At 40.3% G+C, this 21,280-nt stretch overlaps 2 protein-coding genes across 2 annotated transcripts in view; one reads left to right on the top strand and one right to left on the bottom strand.

The window, feature by feature from the left end:
- LOC128629044 (E3 ubiquitin-protein ligase TRIM35) overlaps positions 1 to 21,280 on the top strand; it is a 328,938-nt gene that overhangs the window by 163,189 nt on the left and 144,469 nt on the right. The gene's annotated exons all lie outside the window — the stretch shown is intronic.
- LOC108262627 (E3 ubiquitin-protein ligase TRIM35) lies at positions 15,458 to 19,438 on the bottom strand. Its single transcript, XM_053675145.1, has 6 exons — positions 17,833 to 19,438; positions 17,348 to 17,443; positions 17,025 to 17,255; positions 16,874 to 16,896; positions 16,669 to 16,787; positions 15,458 to 16,465 (listed from the first exon to the last, which is right to left on the bottom strand). Exons 1-6 carry the CDS (start codon positions 18,229 to 18,231, stop codon positions 15,921 to 15,923), a joined length of 1,413 nt encoding a protein of 470 aa, XP_053531120.1. The 5' UTR covers positions 18,232 to 19,438; the 3' UTR covers positions 15,458 to 15,920.

Raw genomic sequence — 21,280 nt, 5'->3', positions numbered from 1 at the left:
AAACAGTTTAAAGATGAATTAGGGAGAGTAATTATTGTTTTAGCAGAAATTCAGGGGCAAAGTCTTATTTTGGCTAATATTTATGCACCCAATGCTGATGATCTGGGCTTTTTTATAGATCTTGAAGGGATGTTGCAATCTGCTGGCACCGCACATGATATAATGTTGGGAGGAGACTTTAATCTTTTGATGGACTCAGTCCTTGATCATAGTGTTGCAAAAGTGCGTACGCCCCCTAGAGCAACAGTGATGCTTCACAGGATATGTAAAAATCTTGGTCTTGCAGATATCTGGAGACTTTTGAACCCATCTGGTAGGGACTATACATTTTTTTTCATCAGTCCATAAGATTTATTCTAGAATAGATTTTTTTTTTATATCCAAATCGCTCATTTCATCTGTTGGCGATTGTTCAATCGGAAAGATTCTAGTCTCACGCCCTGGTGAGTTTAGAGGTGTGGCCACAAACGGAGAAGAAGAAATCATTTAGTTGGCGCTTTAATGTATCCCTTTTAGAAAATCCTGATTTCCGACAAATGTTAAAGACTGAACTTGATGTTTATATGGAGACCAACTGGTCCTCGGTATCCTCTGTGGGCGTGGCGTGGGAGGCACTTAAAGTGGTTCTTAGGGGTTGGATCATACAGTATGCCTCATTCATGAAAAAATCGAGAACTCCTGGCCCACTGGAAGTTTGGTTTGTGATGATAGTGACACCTACAGGTTAAACTAGTGAGCTGCATTAAATTTAAGTTACTGTGGTCATGTGATTAGCCTAACTAATAGCAGTGCTAACATGTGCATGCAGTTTTTGGTGCTACGCTGTACACTGAGTTAGGTGCTGAAGAAGAGAATAATTAAACAGTAAAGCGTTACAGCTACTCCTAGATTTCTGGTCGGAAGGCACACACGGTATGTTGGTTTGTGATGTTGTGCATTTCATGTTTGTCTCGTAATGTAATAGTGCAATGTTTCCTGTGGCCATTAATGCTAGTTTAATATGTGAGCAAGATGAATGAATACTCATGGACTCTTAAGAACATGCTTATGTACAATATGCTCATGTGAGAATGTTATGCACTTTATTTCAGTTTTTCACGGTGTTTGACGGTGATTGAATGCGCTTAAGTTGTGAAGGAATGCAATAAAAGAAACGACAAACATCAGTTGAAGCGTCCGTTTTAATCTGACCAGAAGAATACGTTTGGGAGCAGCTACAGTGAAAAACGTGGCCTACTGCCTTTGGTAAGGCAGTGAAGAAGAACGTAGGCCTATTCTGGAAAAGCAGTGAAAAACGTGGCCTGCTGCCACGAGCCACAGTGAAGAACATACTGCTTCGTGAACTGCAGTGAAAAAGTATTGTTTGGTGTGGTGTAAAACATTGCCATCTATGGACAGGGACAACGTAGCCATTGGGGAGTGAGCAACGATCGCCAGCATCCCAGGGATATTGTACGGGTCCGCCCCTTGTGAAGTCTCCGTCCCGCACTCGACGTAAACGACCTGCCTACCCATCCTGGCATTCGTCCAACGTGACCTCGCGAGCTTCAGTCCAGCGTTAAGGTGGAACCCAGAAGAAGATGGTGCTGCAGCCGCCAAGAACGGCCACAGGGAAGCAACAACGCGACATCTTTGGACAGTTGAGTTTGTGAACATTCATTACATCTGGATTCCAGGTCAGACTGTACATTTACATTTCTCACTTTTGTTTAAATTGTTATTTCTTGCAATTCCAATTTATTATTTGAACCAAAGGAAAAATGAGAACTGCATCTGAATAGTTTTGTAAGTTGAATAGCAGTGTGTGTATAACGTACTTGTTTGATCATTTGAAAGTGTGTATTTTCCTGGTCATTCTAGTTTACCTTTCATCATTTAATATTTCAATAGTGTTGTTTCAAAATAGTTTACTAAAATGAATCAAAGCACACCAGATGTTTGTGTACTAGAAGGAGTACTACAGGCTCGAGAAAAGGGAATTAGAGAAGGAATTAGAAACTGAACTTGAAGCCTCAGAGAAACAAAGAATTGAAGAACGGTTAGCTGAAATTAATAAAGATCTCCAAATACATAGGATAGGGCTCCAGGAGCCAACACCTGGCACTGAACAAGCAATGAGGCGGTCAGAAAGAGAAAAACACCCAACAGAAAAGATGCTTGAGCTCATTAAACAGGAGAGCACAAAAAAGGAGAGAAAGTTCATGTTAACATACGTAACCTTCAAAGCTGAGGTTCAGTATATTAGAACTAAACTAAAGGAAGAATGTTGTAAATCAGACTTAGGCGAAATGATAAGAACCTTGGAAAAGTATGAGTCAGAACTAAAGCGGGAATATAAGAGCTTACGTGCACTGACCACACCGGCCCAAGATATACGAAGGGGAATGGATATCTGCACATCAGTGACTTCTGAAATAACTACACTTCTGAAAGTGCGTTACGCAGAAGCTGATAAAGAGTTCAAGGCAGAAGCTGTTAAGGAAACCCTTTGGAAATTACTCCAGAGAGAAGATGCAAGGTCAATTTATGAGTCAACTGTGTCAAGAGTTGGAGTGGGTAGTGTGTAAGATAGTGAAGTGTCAGTAAAGAAGGCAGAGGCGGCGGCACGCCTGGCATCGAAACGTGCTGAACTTAACAGGGAAAGGGAAATATCTGCACAAAGAAAACAGGTGCTAGCTCAGCAAGAGAAGTTAAAACTGATGGAAGAACAAAGGGATCTTGAAGCTATGGAAGCTGAATACAGTGCTTATGCTGAAGAGGAATTAAAATTGAATGCTGAAGTAGGAGAAACTAGAGAAATCTTCACTTTGTCTCCAAGTCAGCTTTGTTGGCTCAAATTTAGCCTATTACCCAAAAACATTTAAAATCCAACTTAGAAGCCAATACTCACATCTACCTCTGAGCACAGTTGGAGATAGAAAAAATACACCAGCCATGAGTGAGAAGAAGCAAGGGTCCAGCTTTATTGTTCCATTCCACCACACGAGATCCACACCGATGAGAATTCTCAGAAGTGATCCCCCTACCCTGAGCTTAAGCTCCAGTATTTATACTGTAATTACACACTCGATAACCCATATGTTTCAAGAAGACTATGATCTCACTACCAATAGGGTTAAAAAAGAGCTCATTTACCTTACTCTTATGTTCCAGAAAAAGGCTATTTCACTTACACACAGAATTGAAACCAGGGGTTTTAATTTACACATAAAATCAGAACCCAGGCATTTCTAATAACCCAGAAAATAAAAACCCAGAGTTTCTAGTTACTCAGAGGATCAGAAACCAGAATTTTCAGTTACCTAGGGCATCAGAAACCAGAATTTTCAGTTACCTAGGGCATCAGAAACCAGACTTCTCAGTTACCTAGGGCCTCAGAAACCAGCATTTTCATTTACCCAGAGAGTAGACCGTGGACAAGACTAAACAACCTAGAGGGATCTTGGTCTTATCGTTATCTCGAGGGGGGGCAGTTTGACCCAGCCACCCTTATAACCGGCTCTCTTCATGGTTCTCTTAAAATTAAGGCCTTCCTTGCGAGACGAGAATCTTCACCATCTGAATCATGAGTAAGTTATATTTTCCTGTATTTCTAGTTTTTATTTTCATATTTGCACTATATTTCTTATTTTATATATATATATATATATATATATTTATACTACTTGAAAAGTGGTTTACTGTACTTCCAACTTCTTAATATCATTACAGTTCTACTGTCCTGCATATCCTACTATTCTGTTTTTTATAGAGTTTCTCTATTACTATAAGATATTATTAAAGTTATTCATGTGTGTGTATGAGGAAGAGAGAGTGTGTGTGTATGTTGTGTCTACTTGCCCGCCCTTGACTGTACGAGCGTGTGTGTGTGTGTGTGTGTATTAGCCCTCCTCAGCTCAGCTCGTATACCTCTTTTTTGACTTTTTTGACTATTACTGCTCTTAAAGATCTTTAAAGTGTAATTCCAATTTGTCAATGTCCGCCTAATCCCGCTTCTATGTGTCTAGGTGCCCGTCTTTTCTTCTTCTCCCCTTTGCTGGATGCTAGGTCTCCCTTATGTTTATTTTATGACATTTTTTTATCCACAACATTTCCCCCTCTGAGGCTATGAAGCCTCATACACTACCTTAATTAAGCGTGGAGGAACTGATTCTGCCGCACCCCATGGCCGTCCCCCGCTAGCTGTCGGAGGATTACTCTAACGAAGCCATAATCCCTGCGCCCGTCCCCGTACTCAAATGGGTCCCTTACATTAACCACTTCTACGCAACACTGATCCGAATAGGAGCTGAGGAGGTTTTGTAGAACTGGTGGGAGACGTGCTAGTGTTGTGCGCCCCGGGGTCTCATAGTAGATTGGCAGCTGGAGAATGGGCCTTAGGACCCCCCTACATCCACTTTGCGCCAGACATGTGTAGATGTACCTAGCCATAACTCTTAACCCTTAACCTACTTCTCCTTTCAACTATGTATATATATCTCATTTCGAATCTAACTACCTTGATTATACGTTTGTTTGCCTACATCGATTATAAGTGTGATTAACTGAGTTCCCCTAATCATTCATTACTACTACTACTGCCGTACGTATGAGTGGCCACTACAGTAACTAACTACTTGATCTACACGTCCCTATCTTTCTCAACTAGGCCTGTCAGCCCACAGTTTTGTATTTGTCGGGACCTGCAGATTCTTGCTTCCCCTCAAAAACCAAACCCCAGTCTTTCGCAGTCAGGGGTGGGCGAAAAAACCTCCTACGAGGAAAAATTCCCACCCTGCCAGCACTATGTGCTCGGCAGCACTATTATACTTTTCTGTGCCTGATTGCGTCATATCACAAACATTTTATAACATTTTATAACAATACTTGACAGTCTGTTGTATGCAGTATCTCTCTGTATGCTGGTTGTCTTCAGCTCAAGCACTTTACGTACTGTAGAGAGCCACCCTTTGGGGAGAGGTTAGGCTAGCACGTACACCCAGGGTATGGATCCTCACATCTTCTCATCCTGTCTGCCACTGACTGAGCAGACCCCCCACTGACAACAGTTTCGTACACAGCAGCTTCGTACCGGACCTTCACGTGTTCCCCACCATCTCGTCATTGGAGGATTGAGCATCCTCCAGGGGTTGCATGTTCTAGTCCGCTGCTGCCCTGTAGGCAGCATTCTCTCGCTGCTCCGGGACTCCCACCTCCGGGTGAACACCTCCGGGTCTCCTACCTCCGGGTGAACACCTCCGGGTCTCCTACCTCCGGGTGAACACCTCCCCCCGTTTAGGCGGTGACGCCTCACACATAACACTGCACTCAGCTCTGTTCCTGTGAATATATAACTCCATACATAATAGTTAGTGGTCTTATATATGTTTTTGATTCATCTGCAATTACTCCAGCGGCAGTCCATCATAAGGAACAGACACAGACACGGGTCGACCCGTAAGCATTTCATGCGGTGTTAGATACATATGGCTGTTAGTCTGCATGTGCTAGGTCATTAGTGCAAGAGGTAGAGCATCCACCGAAATACGTTTAGTATCATTTAGTATCATAGTAATCACAAATTACGTTAACTTGAGATGGTATGTCAGATCTGGGACCTATCCCTGGTCAAGGAAGAAATTTTCGAGCACAAATATCACACTTAGATTATCCTCCACCGTTGCCTGCAAGTACAGAGATCATTCCTCTACCTTCCCCCTCACACACTGACTAAGATCATGGGCATCTGTAATACATACAGCGAGAAGTGCAGTCAGAATTAGAATTCAATTAAACTATTTGTTCGATAAGTGGCGTTCCAATTTTTTCCTAGAACCTCATTGCATTCAAACAACTCCAAACAGACGACACAATCCATGGGCCTAAACGTCAGTATTTATCTGTATATTAATATATTTGAACAATTCTACCCTTAACCAGGTTGCATTCTGTAGTGATAGCTTTTAATTCAGCCAATTGGGCAGAACAGGGTGTTCATAATGTTTCTGAAATTTCCGATCCGAAACTTTTAAGCTCAAGGAAATACGAATTTCGGCTGGGCGATTGTGAGTGTTCTCAGTGACTGGCTCCACGGAATTAATTACACCACTACAGTTGGTGTGTTAGGCACACTAACAGGTTTAAGAATTTTAGTTCGGGTGGTACATAGATTAACCCCATATCCCCATATCCTGTTCTTTCAAAATAGAAATGACCTGGTGTGATGAACGTAAGATCGATGTGTGAGAGAGCAATTTTCCCAATGATCCGCACTAAGAGAGCCTCTCCAGCCTGGCAATCCTTGTGCCACCAAATCCAATGTTTTCAATACATAAACTACAGCCCTGTAAGCGCCCCATTCTCCTGAGCCGGGACCCCCCCAGCAGCACCCCCCCTTTTCAGTCACATGTAAGACACAGTCTTTGTTGTAGTTTGCCAGCCATAGTACAGGTGCAAAGCATGGGTCCATTCAATGTCAGGCTTGTCCAAAGAACACCCGGATCTCGGGATGTTGTCCTTTAGTGAGCAATCAGTGATCTACTGCAGACCATACTTGATAACGTCCAGGAACATTTGTTGTGCTTTTATGGGGCGGAGGATGACCCCAATCATGTCCTGACGGCCTTGGGAGCGTGCAAGGGAGTCTATGACCACAGAGGAGTACACCACAGGGGAGCCCACAGCCCCCGAAGGAGACGCTTCCAGGTGTACTACTGATCTAGGAATTGTTAGGGGGAGTAACGGCCTTGAGCTCTCACATGCAGTCACTTGGAAAAAGCGCTAATCAATAATAATATCATGTGGAGTGGAATTACAGTTACAGGTTACAATTGAGACATCTTATATATATACATATATATCTATATATTTATGTATTCTATATACATCATACTATAAATAATGGTTACTGGGTGCGTTGGTTGTATCGCAAAACTTATCGCATTTGTTATCACAGCTTGCTGTAATAATGCTAGACTAAGTGGGCATGTCCTTCCATCCTTTTTCTGAGGATCGAAGATATTGTTTACAGGACAATAGTACTGGAAACTGGAGACAGACAACTGGGAACACACAACTGCACAACCCATCATTAAATGTTCAATTTATGCATCAGATCTCGGCCTTAAAACGGGGAATATTTATTGTGATTTACTATACCCTGATTTTAATAAAGCAGGAAGCTATTAAAAACAATTCAAAATGAGGAGTTCAGTTTTTAACGTGTTAAGACTTCTGATGTTTACAGATCACTCAAGTCCGATATAAACACATCACAAGGCCCTGATTGTGTGGAGTCTGTATTTCTAAACTTAGCAGTTGATATTATTTAATCTCTTTTAACTTATCATTTTACTCTTTATTTGACACCGGGGTTATACCAGAAATTTGGAAATCAGCTTTCTTTTTTATTTATTTTATTTTATTAAATTAAATCAGGGACATCCAACTATATTAGATCATTACAATCCAATAACAAGGCCTCCTCGCTTATGTCCCTTGTAGAAATCTTTTTCAGTGAACCGTTCACATGTTATCAGTCTGCAAGAAGTCTAAGGTCATATAAACATATCAGCACAACTGTTGTTTTGAAAGTCTTAAGACAATGTCACGGTACCCTCTGCACTTCCCTGCCTGTTGATTTAGAAGAGGCTCTCAACACAGTGAATCAGGAAATATTGCTGCAGAGATTAAATACTGTTGGTCTATCAAATCATTTAAAAATTTACTAAAGTAATCTCTCCTGCTCTAATCACACGAATAACACCTCTCTTAATGGGGTCTTCCACTCTCATGTATAGTTAACCTGTAAAATAGTTCAAGTCTATTGACTTTAAAAATACAAACCCAATTGGCAAAGATACATTCTTACCCCTTCCTGATTTTATTCACCAGAAAGATATTGAGAAAGGAAAACAAAATTCCTTTAGTCTAAAAATTTGTGGTGTACACTAACCGAACATATTAATATCCCATCTGTGCTAACGAGTGATAATCCCAATAAGATAGAACTAAAATAGAGTAAATGAGGTTGAGATCTAGATATGCATTTACAGTCCTCTAGCCACTTTTATCCCACTAATTTTCATTCAAAACAACCTAGTGAATTTGGCTTTATGTGTACAGCACTAGTGTTTAGTCTAAATGGTATACATGCATGTACATGCATTTTGTCTCTTATTAACTTATAACTGTACCACACTCAAAATATCACTCAGATCCTTCATACATGACATTTAAATGTTGCTCACTTTGGAGGAATGTGAATATGTATTTAACTTAGTCTAAAATAAAATTTATCATCTGTGAGCTTTGTTTCAATTTACCACCAAGTTGTTACCTTGGCTGAACGCCCAATTGTAAGAAGCATAAGATTCGTCCTATGATTTTATCCATTTCATTTAAACTGTATTTGACCATATTAAGGTAGTGTTAAATCTGCTCATATCACAAACCACATTTCCCATCCTTCACTGCGGTCCACAAACATGGCTGCCATGGACTGCAATTCCCAGATCACACACACCTGCATCCAGTTCTCAGCTGCTGTATAACGTATTATCAATTCAATTCACTTCACAGGTTGTGCAGTATATCCTCCCTTTCTCGAGTTTGTGACCACTGCTTTGTATTATTTAAATATTATAACTCGTATACTTTGTATGACATATCCATAGCACACCGTATATGTATATATATATATATACACACACACACATACACATACATATACACACCCACACATATATATTTGCATAACTACTCTATTCTATTCACCAATCTACGGTTCAGGAAAAAACAAATCACTTCAAACTACACTGTTGTAAAGGGACCGTAATTAAACTACCTCCCAAAGTCATATCAGCACAACATGTCGCCAAAAGGACCCATTATGCAAGGCTGTCTAATCCAGATACTCGTACTCCCTGCAAAACCCGAATTCCACATTAAGTAATCATCACCTTATTCTAATGCTACGGACTCAGATATCATATCTGTAACAGGCGTACAACACCTTACAAAGAATTTAAAATGTGCAGACTCCTACTGCCATCTGATCTTACTAATTACTTATCATTGGACATATCCAGCATTTAAAGAGAAAACATGCAGAAATTATTCACCATTATACAACATGAATACCACACGCCAGAAGAATTCGCATTTACGCTGCTTAAGATATTGTATAGACACGTACCCGTATAGGAATCACCGATACACACATTAGTTATGGTTACTCCAGCTCTTGTTAGCGAGTCAGCTCATGAAGGTAGACTGCTCTCTAAAACCAAATGTTTAGGCTCAACATTATCTCAACAGGGAGGATGTGACCTAGCCTGATACGGACCACATTGTGAGCCAGAGACTGTTACCTCGGGTCGGTTTTACTTTTCAGGGTTTTTTATTAATATCACTCAAAACGAACAGGTTCACATGTCAATTTTATCATTAGTCAGGCAAAGATGCCTGTGCAGAAGAAACTATGTGGCACAATGCACACCACATAAACTATTATTAAAGTTCTCTCCGGACTGATAACATCAAGACATGCTGACTGATTTTAATTTTTACAGGAATATATCCACGTATATATATATATATACATTGAATCACTTTGACTTTAATGTAGAGCGTGAGATAACTAAAGGATTGGAAAAAGGGGAAGAAACAGAAATCTCTCGCACGAATATCTCTGGTTTAGATAACCGTCACCATGGAACACTTTCATTCAGTTTCCAAACAGGGAAACACACGGAATTCAAATTCAAATGAAAAGAATGATTTGGAGCTCCGGCGCGCATGATTCTGACCAGCCGCGTACCCCATCTAAACATGGAACTGTGTACAATCTGCGCAACACGGTCTCAATCCAGTCTGGTGTCATGCCAGGAGACTGAGGAGCCGGGCCGGATGGAGACCCTCCCTCCTAACTTGGAACACGCACAGTAACACCATAATACTAAACAAACAACAAACACACATAAAACTCTTTTAGGCGAACCACACAGACAGTTTTGCAAAACACCCATCATTTTTGAGTTATGACAACTTTAAATTAATTTCAACCAATGAAGCACATTGAGTTGGAGAAATCACCTTTTCCTCTACAGTCAAATGTCTTCCATTAAAACTCATTTAATAATCTGTATAATAAACACAAGTTTTTAACTTGATTACTCATAGAAATAATGTTGTTCCAACTAGTTTTTCCACATTATTTAAAAGGAATTTAAGTGTTATGTACTTATTTACCATAATTGTGAACACAATTTTTTAATATATATAATTTACTAACTTCAAGTTGTATAACAATAGTTACCAAAATACTACAAATATAAATGCAATGAAATATAAATATAAATGGAATATAAATGAAAGGTCCAAATGGACTTTCTCCTCCACATTTCGAGCGTCGGACTCACTCATTTCTTAACAATGGCTTCTGGGGCCTGAAAATGCACACTTGTTTCCCCACCTTCAGTCTTCCTTTTCCCCTGGATCACACAATCGAAAGTATGTACCAGATTCAAAACATTCGAAGACCGCAAGATATCTCACAATGCTCTGCATTACCAAGCTCACTCTGAAGAGCACACACACACCGAATTGTCTTTCCTTTTTTTTTTTTTTTTTTTTTGTCCTTCCTCCCTATTTCCACACAGACAGGAACACACACATACACCCCTCCTTTCTCTCAACAACGCCAGCAAGCTCCCATACACACATTGTATTCCACATTATTACACTTATTTATGTTACTACATGAAGTTTTCAAAGTATAAACCACCTCCATACCAGCTCCGTATGCATGAAGCTTACAGTCATACAAATTAAATCCAACTTTCTCCAAAAAAAAATTCTTTTCTCTAAATCTTATCCAACTTATCCAATACTTTAGGTATGGAGCTCATGTTCAGAGCACTAATAAATACTTTTTCCCTGTCTCCAAAACTTACACGCTCTCACACCACACTCATATTATAAGCACATATATTTTAAGCACACACATTTGTTAGTACACATTCCATTCATACACCGGGCATGCTGTATTGCACGACCCGGACCTGGGCCCAGGATTTATTCCCCTCTCTATCCAGCCCTGGAATCTAATCTATCTATCTTTTATCTAATCTTTTTCCAGCGGTATTAGGGGTCCCCACCAATGCAGCTGCCACTAGTCTGCTAGTCTAGTGTAGTAGCCGGTATCTGGGGTCTGAGGCCTCATTTTCCACCTGCTTTCTATCCCAGCCCTGGAGTATTTCTCTATTTCTCTTCTCTTTTTTCTACCTTTTTTTTTTTTTACCTTTTTTCCCTTCCTCCAGCGGTATTGCAGGACTTTCACTCACACAACACATATACCATATCCTTACACAGTCTTATGAACCTTATACAATTACAATAAGTACAATCTTCTACAATCTACACTTCTCTTACCTCTTCTCACTCACTCAAGGTTCTTTTGGAGACCCACTTAGTCTTTCTTCCCACCCCGGGGCTTCCCAATCGTAACAACAGACCACTAAAACAGAGCTTTGAAATAACAGGCGTCTGCAATGCCTTTTCCTATACGGCCTGTCTGTTGCTTAGAGAGCGAAGTCCCACGGGAGAGATTTCAGACATATAGATCTTAGCCCAGTCCCATCTGGGTCGCCAAATGTTGGCTCAAATTTAGCCTATTACCCAAAAACATTTAAAATTCAACTTAGAAGCCAATACTCACATCTACCTCTGAGCCCAGTTGGAGACAGAAAAAATACACCAGCCATGAGTGAGAAGAAGCAAGGGTCCAGCTTTATTGTTCCATTCCATCACACGATGCTCCAGAAAAAGGCTATTTCACTTACACATAGAATTGAAACCAGGGGTTTTAATTTACACATAAAATCAGAACCCAGGCATTTCCAATAACCCAGAAAATAAAAACCCAGAGTTTCTAGTTACTCAGAGGATCAGAAACCAGGATTCTCAGTTACCTTAGGGCATCAGAAACCAGCATTTTCATTTACCCAGAGAGTAGACCGTGGACAAGACTAAACAACCTAGAGGGACCTTGGTCTTATCGTTATCTCGAGGGGGGGCAGTTTGACCCAGCCACCCTTATAACCGGCTCTCTTCATGGTTCTCTTAAAATTAAGGCCTTCCTTGCGAGACGAGAATCTTCACCATCTGAATCATGAGTAAGTTATATTTTCCTGTATTTCTAGTTTTTATTTTCATATTTGCACTATATTTCTTATTTTATATATATATTTATACTACTTGAAAAGCGGTTTACTGTACTTCCAACTTCTTAATATCATTACAGTTCTACTGTCCTGCATATCCTACTATTCTGTCTTTTTATAGTTTCTCTATTACTATAAGATATTATTAAAGTTATTCATGTGTGTGTATGAGAAAGAGAGAGTGTGTGTGTATGTTGTGTCTACTTGCCCGCCCTTGACTGTACGAGCGTGTGTGTGTGTTTTAGCCCTCCTCAGCTCAGCTCGTATACCTCTTTTTTGACTTTTTTGACTATTACTGCTCTTAAAGATCTTTAAAGTGTAATTCCAATTTGTCAATGTCCGCCTAATCCCGCTTCTATGTGTCTAGGTGCCCGTCTTTTCTTCTTCTCCCTTTTGCTGAATGCTAGGTCTCCCTTATGTTTATTTTATGACATTTTTTATCCACAACAGCTTCCAGTGCAGCATAACAGTACTCCATGCACCCAGAATCCCAAAGACCTTTCAATCCCTTTTTGTTCTGAATAAGCCTGGACAATAATTCAATATCAATATATATCGCGATATAAATTTTTTCAATAACGGTGATATGATTTTTAAACACATTTCCAATATTTCGATATACATTAAAACATTTGTCACTGACTGACGTTCAGGGCGCAGGAGTCAGTTCGTTGTATTCAAGCCGAGGAGAATGAGCAGAACACAATTAGCTATGTGCGTGATGACGTACACCACAGGCACGCAGCCAGTGCTCGGCAGTGTTAGGCTAAGCTCCAACACGGCAAGTTTTAGCTATAAAATGAGTACCCCTGACCACAATACAAATGCGATTGAGCGAGCTTCCACAAGTGAAGAGGAAGCAGACGAAATAGTCGATAAGAGAGGAAAGACTAATTCAGTGGTATGGAAGTGGTTTGGCTATCTAAGCTCTGATAAACTTCAGGTTTCAGTGGAGAGTGGTGCCGACTAGCAGCGGGAACACGTCAAATCTGTTCCACCATCTGAAGCAGTTCCACCCGATAGAATATTCTGAGAGTCAGAAGATGAGGCATCATAAAGGTTTAAGCCAACCTGTCTCTGAAATATCACTGCGACCCACATCCCCATCACCAGCTGTGTCAAAAGAGAAACCGATGCAGCAAACGCGGATCGCTGCATTCATTCCTCATGACAAACAGCTCTCTCGCTCTATCTATCTAGCTCTCTCTCTCTATCTAGCTCTTTCTATCTATCTAGCTCTCTCTCTCTAGCGCTCTCTCTCTCTAGCGCTTTCTCTCTCTCTATCTAGCTCTTTCTATCTATCTAGCTCTCTCTCTCTCTATCTATCTATCTAGCTCTCTCTCTATCTAGCGCTCTCTCTATATCTATCTAGCTCTATCTATCTATCTATCTATCTATCTATCTATCTATCTATCTATCTAGCTCTCTATCTATCTAGCTCTCTCTCTATATATATAGCTCTCTCTCTCTCTCTATCTAGCTCTCTCTCTCTCTCTAGCTATCTCTCTCTATCTATCTAGCTCGCTCTTTCTCTATCTATCTAGCTCTCTCTCTCTATTTATCTAGCTCTCTCTATCTATCTATCTCTCTCTATCTATCTCTCTCTCTATCTATCTCTCTCTCTATCTCTCTCTCTATCTATCTAGCTCTCTCTCTATCTCTCTCTCTCTCTCTATCTATCTAGCTCTCTCTATCTATCTAGCTCTCTCTCTCTCTCTATCTATTTATCTAGCTCTCTCTCTATCTAGCTCTTTCTCTCTATCTATCTCTCTCTCTCTCTCTATCTATCTACAGTGAGGGAAAAAAGTATTTGATCCCCTGCTGATTTTGTACGTTTTCCCACTGACAAAGAAATGATCAGTCTATAATTTTAATGCTAGATTTATTTGAACAGTGAGAGACAGAATAACAACAAAAAAATGAACAAAAACGCATGTCAAAAATATTATAAATTGATTTGCATTTTAATGAGGGAAATAAGTATTTGACCCCCTCTCCATCAGAAAGATTTCTGGATCCCAGGTGTCTTTTATACAGGTAACGAGCTGAGATTAGGAGCACACTCTTAAAGGGACTGCTCCTAATCTCAGCTTGTTACCTGTATAAAAGACACCTGTCCACAGAAGCAATCAATCAATCAGATTCCAAACTCTCCACCATGGCCAAGACCAAAGAGCTCTCCAAGGATGTCAGGGACAAGATTGTAGACCTACACAAGTCTGGAATGGGCTACAAGACCATTGCCAAGCAGCTTGGTGAGAAGGTGACAACAGTTGGTGCGATTATTCGCAAATGGAAGAAACACAAAAGAACTGTCAATCTCCCTCGGCCTGGGGCTCCATGCAAGATCTCACCTTGTGGAGTTGCAATGATCATGAGAACAGTGAGGAATCAGTCCAGAACTACACGGGAGAATCTTGTCAATGATCTAGAGCAGCTGGGACCATAGTCACCAAGAAAACAATTGGGAACACACTACACCGTGAAGGACTGAAATCCTGCAGCGCGCGCAAGGTCCCCCTGCTCAAGAAAGCACATATACATACAGGATTTTATTCCCTCTAAAAACCCCATGTGTGAATATTAAATGAATGAAGTTAGGATTCTAAAATGTATTTTGTACGTATGCAGTAAATTAAAGATGAAAACACTCAACACTGGAGAAGTTTAAATGAGAGGGAACTTATTTATATGTGAGGTTCTGTGCTGAGTGTAGTAGTAGTTCAGAATGTAGCTTTCAGATAAATGCTGATAAATACACACATTAAGAGGAGTTGTGGATCTCCTCAGGATGTCATTTGTGTTTTTGAGGGTTGGAGATGATTTAAGATGATTTAATTCTTGGATGATCTCTGTGGAAATATGGATGAATAACATGACACTTGAACAGAACGTGTGGTTAAATGACTCTAGAGAACGGTATTATTATAAAACTGTTGTTTTTAGCCCCTTTAATGTCTCACTCTCTCCCCACCACTCTCTCTTCCACATCCGCCCCACATTCTCACTGTGAACAAAGTGATTTCATTTCATTCTGAATCGCATTTTAAATTGTGAAACGGCACCTAATGCAGGATTAACGTACAGATCCATCTGATCTTTACACAAGCACAAACTGCTGGTGGAGGGAAACTTAGAGCTCAATTTGAATTCTCCTCCACTGCACAGTTTCACACAACACACACATCCAGCTAAACATTTCACCCAGGATTAACAGCATAGCGCTAACAATACAAATACAGTAAAGACACCAGTCTTCAAAGCCTCAGTTTATTTACAGTGATTTAAATTCAGGAATAAAATGTAATAATCTAACTCATAGAGATCTACATTTACACATCATTCTGTCTTTTATTTGTTTCTGGAAGCCCTGAACTGAACATTGTGGGGAAAATGTACTATGGAGTTATTTGAACTTTATCACATTATTTTTATTTAATAATTCATTATTTCAACACAGTAGGTCGTTATTTTCACTTACAAAATTTCATTTAATAACTTGGAATTTCAAGATATATTAATATTCCAGATATTATCTTATTATTTTGAGTTTTCACTTTATTTTGATGTAATTGTTAAGGTGAGTCGAAATAATAATATAACACTTCAAAATAAATTCCACAATGAAGTGTTCAGTAAAAACAGACTTTCACAGAGAACATGAATCTTTTCATCAGCAATATTTCATTAATGAATTGGAATAAAACAATATCAGCTCTAACTGATCTGATTCACTCTTACAGAGCACTGAAGTGGGAGGATCTTTACAGGAGATTTATTACAACCAACTCTTATAAATGGCAGTAATTTATCAGTAAATGTGTGTGTGAAAGTGTGTATGTGTGTGTTAGTGAGAGGGTCAGAGAACGACAGCTTTCCTCTGTTCCAGTCCAGCTGCACTCTGATCCTCTGGAGATTCTGTGTTACTGAGAGGAGAGCGTCTGGCTGTGGTGTAGAACATGTTCCATATTTACCAACAAAATACCACAAATACCAGATTCCACTTCTGGAGAATATATTTCCCTTCCTCTGAGCAGATTCTGTCATCACACCCACAAACCACCGTGTACAGTCTCCTACTTCAACGTCCCAGCAGTGTGTCCCTGAGTTAAAGACCTCAGAGCCCAGGATACAGCAACGTTCATCAAATCTCTCTGGATTATCAGGAAGCTTCTGTTTCTCATCACTGAATCTCACACTGGTCAGATTATCAGATACAATGAGTTTAGGATGAGCAGTGTTGGGGTCCAGAGTTACAGGTGCTGAAAACACACACACACACACACACACACACACACACACACACACACACACACACACACACACACACACACACACACACACATACACACACACACACACACACACAGGAGCTAAGCTAACTTAAGCATTACGTTAGTATGGAACTAGCTAACATTAAGAGAAACAGAAATAAATAAAGAAAGGAAGGAAGGAAGATTCTTACTGTATTGGACCGCGTCCTGCATCTTCTCCCAGACTCTGAACTTCAGGTTGTCCAGATGTTTTGCCACATGGATCAGTGGTCCTGAAAGCTCCTCTGGATGCTGCAGTGTGCACTGAGCTCTGCAAAAACATTCAGGAGTCAGTGCTGCTGTGGGTTTGGAGTCAGAAACACAGAGAACGAGAGAGACAGGAAGCACATCACTCACCTTCTCACTGTGGCCTTGTAGTTCTGTAAAACAACAAAGCAAATATCAGTGGATCTGATTGACATTTTTACACCACTGAAATGTGACGTTTCTGATGATGGAAAGAAGTTTTACTTTCTCACAGTATAAACACTGACTAAATGATCCTCACTTGTAAGAACGAGACGTCTTCGGCTCTCATCTCCTCTTCTACGCCTCTGATTGTGTCTGAAAGAGATGACATGTCTCTGCTCAGCTTCTCAATCTTCTCCTTCATCATCTGACTCTTCTGCTCCTCTTCCTCTCTCAGTGCAGCTATCCTGGCTGCCTCTTCATCTCGTAGAACCTGGTGAAGCTTCTCAAACTCCTCCTTAATCTGCCGCTCTGTGTGTTGGGCCTGAATCTGCAGTGAAGAGGAAATCAAATGAAATGGAACTGATTCTGCAGTGATGCAAAATATCGTTCTAATATCAAACCCATCTTATTGATTCTAACCTTTATATGTTCTGCAGTCTGACTCCAGTGCAGTTTACAGTCTTTAAAGATCTTCAGTTTCTCCTGTAGGGGCTTCAGAGCAGTTTTCAGCTCCTCCTGGAACAAATCAACACACTGCATGGAGACTCTGTGTTTAGTAATAGCTGAATTCTCTCTTACAAGCACTCATTAGAGCTTTTCAAATGCACCAAGTACAGAAGAAACAATGAAAAGTGTAGACTTATAGGATGTGGGTTTATTGGTGTACACTGCTTTAGTCTAACATGGAAGATCTGCTCCTGTTTATACAGGAGACACTTCAGATGCTGAAAATCTGAAGATGATGGAATAGCAGACTCACATTTGTTATTATTTACTAAATTTATCACAAGGCAATTATCATTTATTATTTAATTATTACACTGTGTTTATATTGAACCTGTAGATATTGATATGTAGAATAAACTCTTTTTTACATGTACCTTTTACAGGAACGTTTTATTTACCTTACAGTCTGTTAATGCCTCATCAATGGGGCAGAATTTATGGTTGGTGTGTATTTTTGAATCCCGACACACCACACACACCGGCTGTTGATCATCCAGACAGAAGAGTTTGAGTTTCTCACTGTGCAGACTGCAGACTGTTTCAGACGCTGATGAAGATCTCTGACTTCTCTCCTGTAAGAAAGTCTCACACAGGTTCTTTAAGGCCAGATTCGTGGGAGGATCCTCCATAGACGACTTCCTCCTACAAACAGGACATTCTCTGGATCCTTTGGTCTCCCAGAACTTCTGCAAACACACTTTACACACACTGTGACTGCAGCGCAGGAGAACAGGGTCCGTGAAGATTTCACAGCACACAGGACAAGAGAAATCCTCCTCTGAAAACTTAGAAGCCATTTTATTCTGCTGCTGCTGTTGTTCTCTCCGGTCCGAATGTTCAGATTCACTTTCACTTTGATCAAAAGTAATCACACCCTGATTTCAGGTTTGTTTAAAGTTAATATACGACTTTGCAGGTCCAGTTAGTAATCACTTCCTTTCACAGAGCTGAAAATGAGACTCAGAATTCTCCATAAACCGAGAATAAAACTAAACTCACCAGAGCAGAACACTGCAAAAGGACTGCAGTCGTCTCGGACTCTGTACTTCCTTAATGGGAGGAGTTTTAGAGAGACAGGTATGACCTGTTCCACTCAACACTGACAGCAGAAACAGCAGATAAAGATCACTTCTGCTAATTCATCGTGTCGACCCAGTCAATGTTTATATCAAGAAATTTAGAAGAGATATTAATACAGAATGTTAACTGTGTAAACAGCCAGAGAGCATTTATTTAGGTTCTGAGCTCGTATGGAAAAGTCTGTTCAAATTAATAACAATATATTGAAGTTTATTTCTGTTTACACTGGAAAGAAGTTTTGTTTGTAGTCTATACATGTAGTCTATGTTTGATGTTTTTCTTATTGAGATTCGACAATATCTTAAAACCATCTTTATGACACAAAACAAAACTACTAACATATGCAAGACTTTTGATAGCACGTTCACCTCACACCTCCAGGGTTGAACATTTCACAGAATGTTCCATATGGACTTGGCGATGCACTAGAAATCCATTAGGGTCTCCCCACACAGGTTCAAATCCTGCCGACTACGACTGAAATTTGACAAACTGTGAAGCATTTCCTAATCCGGGTATGTTTCTTTAAACAACAGGAGTCCCGTTACATCTGGCGTAAACCAAACACAGAATTCCACAAAAAGAACATCATACCTACAGTCAAGCATGGAGGTGGCACTTGTGGGGATGCTCTGCTGCTTCAGGGCCTCGGCAATAGTCAAGGAAAACATGAATTCTGCTCTCTATCAGAAAATCCTAAAGGAGAATCTCCAGTCTTCAATCCCTAAGTTGAAGTACAAGCAGAACTGCATGATGCAGCAAGACAATGATCCAAAGCACAGGAGTAAGTCCACCTCTGAAATTAAAGTTTTGGAGTGGTCTAGTCAAAGTCCTGACTTGAACCAACTGAGATGCTGAGGCAGGACCTTAAACAGGCGGTTCATGCTCCAAAACCCTCCAATGTGTCTGAACCAAAGCACTTTTGCAAAGGAGAGTGGGCCAAAATTCCACCCGCTCCATATCTGATAAAGTATTCATAAGAATTAAAAGTCATTATCTTAATGGTGTTTTCATTTTAAAAAATAATGTCAGAAGAGGGATTTATACCCATGCCTCCATTTAGAGACCAGAATCCTCCTTTTACCAGGGAAAAGGTCTAAACCTTGAGTGTGGAGCCTTAGACCGCTCGGCCATCCTGACACTACAGACGTGTCTTTTGCCCTTATACCCACCTGTTTACAAGCACAATAAATACACACGCAGACCTGAAACAGAGGTAAATACATCACCGTGCACAGTGCTCTGATCTTTGGAGGAAAGGATTCTGTCTCAGTTTACTCTGGGGGACCCCAGGTATTTTCAGACGCTCTGATGATTTTGGCACGCTCTGATATTGTTGTCAATTTGAACAAATATAAGCACTATTTTCAAAGTCACATGACTTTTTAGTCTTCAGCACAAGTTCCCCTACAAAAATATCTAAGTAGGATGTGTTTCATGATGTACATTAAATATAAATACGGTGATTTTTGTGACGAACCACTTCGGTCATTTGAGGTGATTCTGTTAAGTCTTGAGTATACATCAACCACAAACACTTTCATGTGCTCCGTTGATATGGACGATTAAATAGACATCTAAGAGTGCATGTGCCTATTGTTTTGGATCAAGAGTGGGCAGTGGGAGGGCTAATGGCTTTCTACACCGAATACGCAAAAGAAGTTGTTCACAGGTCAGCCCAGCTAACCTCATCAGGGTCATGGTCCCAACTGAAGCCTAGAACTTCTGAACTGATTCCCAGTGAAACATGTTCAGAAATGGAAAAAAAATCCTTTCAGGTTTCCCAGCAGAGGTTCGAATGCTGAAGAGTAGGTCTGAATTTCTGTTTGCCAGATGATGGGTGAAAACTAGTCATTGTAGACAATTCTGAACAGACGCACAGTGAAGCAGGTTTAGACATTGGCCCACGCAGAGACAGGTATTTTCAGTAGCTGTGGATGAGTGGTTAAGGGAAGGACTAGAAATCAACTGGGGTCTCCCTGCTGAACTTGAAGCACGTGTTAACTGCAGTGAACTTGAAATTTATTTCACAGAAATGTTGAGGGAGAATGCACACACTGTATAAGACTGTATTATCTCTTTGTCAGAGTAAATGAAGAGTCAGCCCAATTGCCTTCCGCCTTTTTATTTGGTTAAAAGTAAACACACAACGCAGACAACAACATTTCTTAGGGAGTTTTTCCCTCACCACCGGCTCGCTCAATTCGGATAAATTCACACATTTAAAATCCGTATCCCGTGGCTTATGTTTCTGTAAAGCTGCTTTGAGACAATGTCCATTCTAAAAAGCGCTATACAAATAAAATTGAATTGAACTGAACTGAACAACCGATTACCCTCACATCAGGGTGTGTTGGTCAGGTGTCCACATACTTTTGGCCACACAGTGCCCTTTTCACATTATCTCAGGGGTTCCCAAATTAGGGGTCATGACCCCATGTGGGGGTAATTGGTTTACATGGTTTAGTTTGGGAAGCCCTAAGATCATGTGCAAGGGGCATCTATGTTGGATGTAACTATGTAGCTAGAAATAAGTATGAATTAATTTGATAATCAACCAGTACCACATCTGTTCCCAAAGGTATTGTCTGATAAACAAACATGATTGTTTTCATGAAATTGAAAGACATTATATGTTTTGACTAACTTCATCTTGCATCTGTTCAGGTGTTAAGGTGGTAAAGAAAAAGAAATGGGAGACCAGTGAAGTGAAAGCAGTAGAGAAACATCTGTACAGGTTCATCAAAACTTGCACAGTGCCAGGAA

This window comes from Ictalurus punctatus, chromosome 24, assembly GCF_001660625.3.
Source record: "Ictalurus punctatus breed USDA103 chromosome 24, Coco_2.0, whole genome shotgun sequence".
Lineage (NCBI taxonomy): Eukaryota > Metazoa > Chordata > Actinopteri > Siluriformes > Ictaluridae > Ictalurus > Ictalurus punctatus.
The sequence above is the reverse complement of the archived record's forward strand: the minus strand, read 5'-3'. Positions and strand labels throughout refer to the sequence as shown.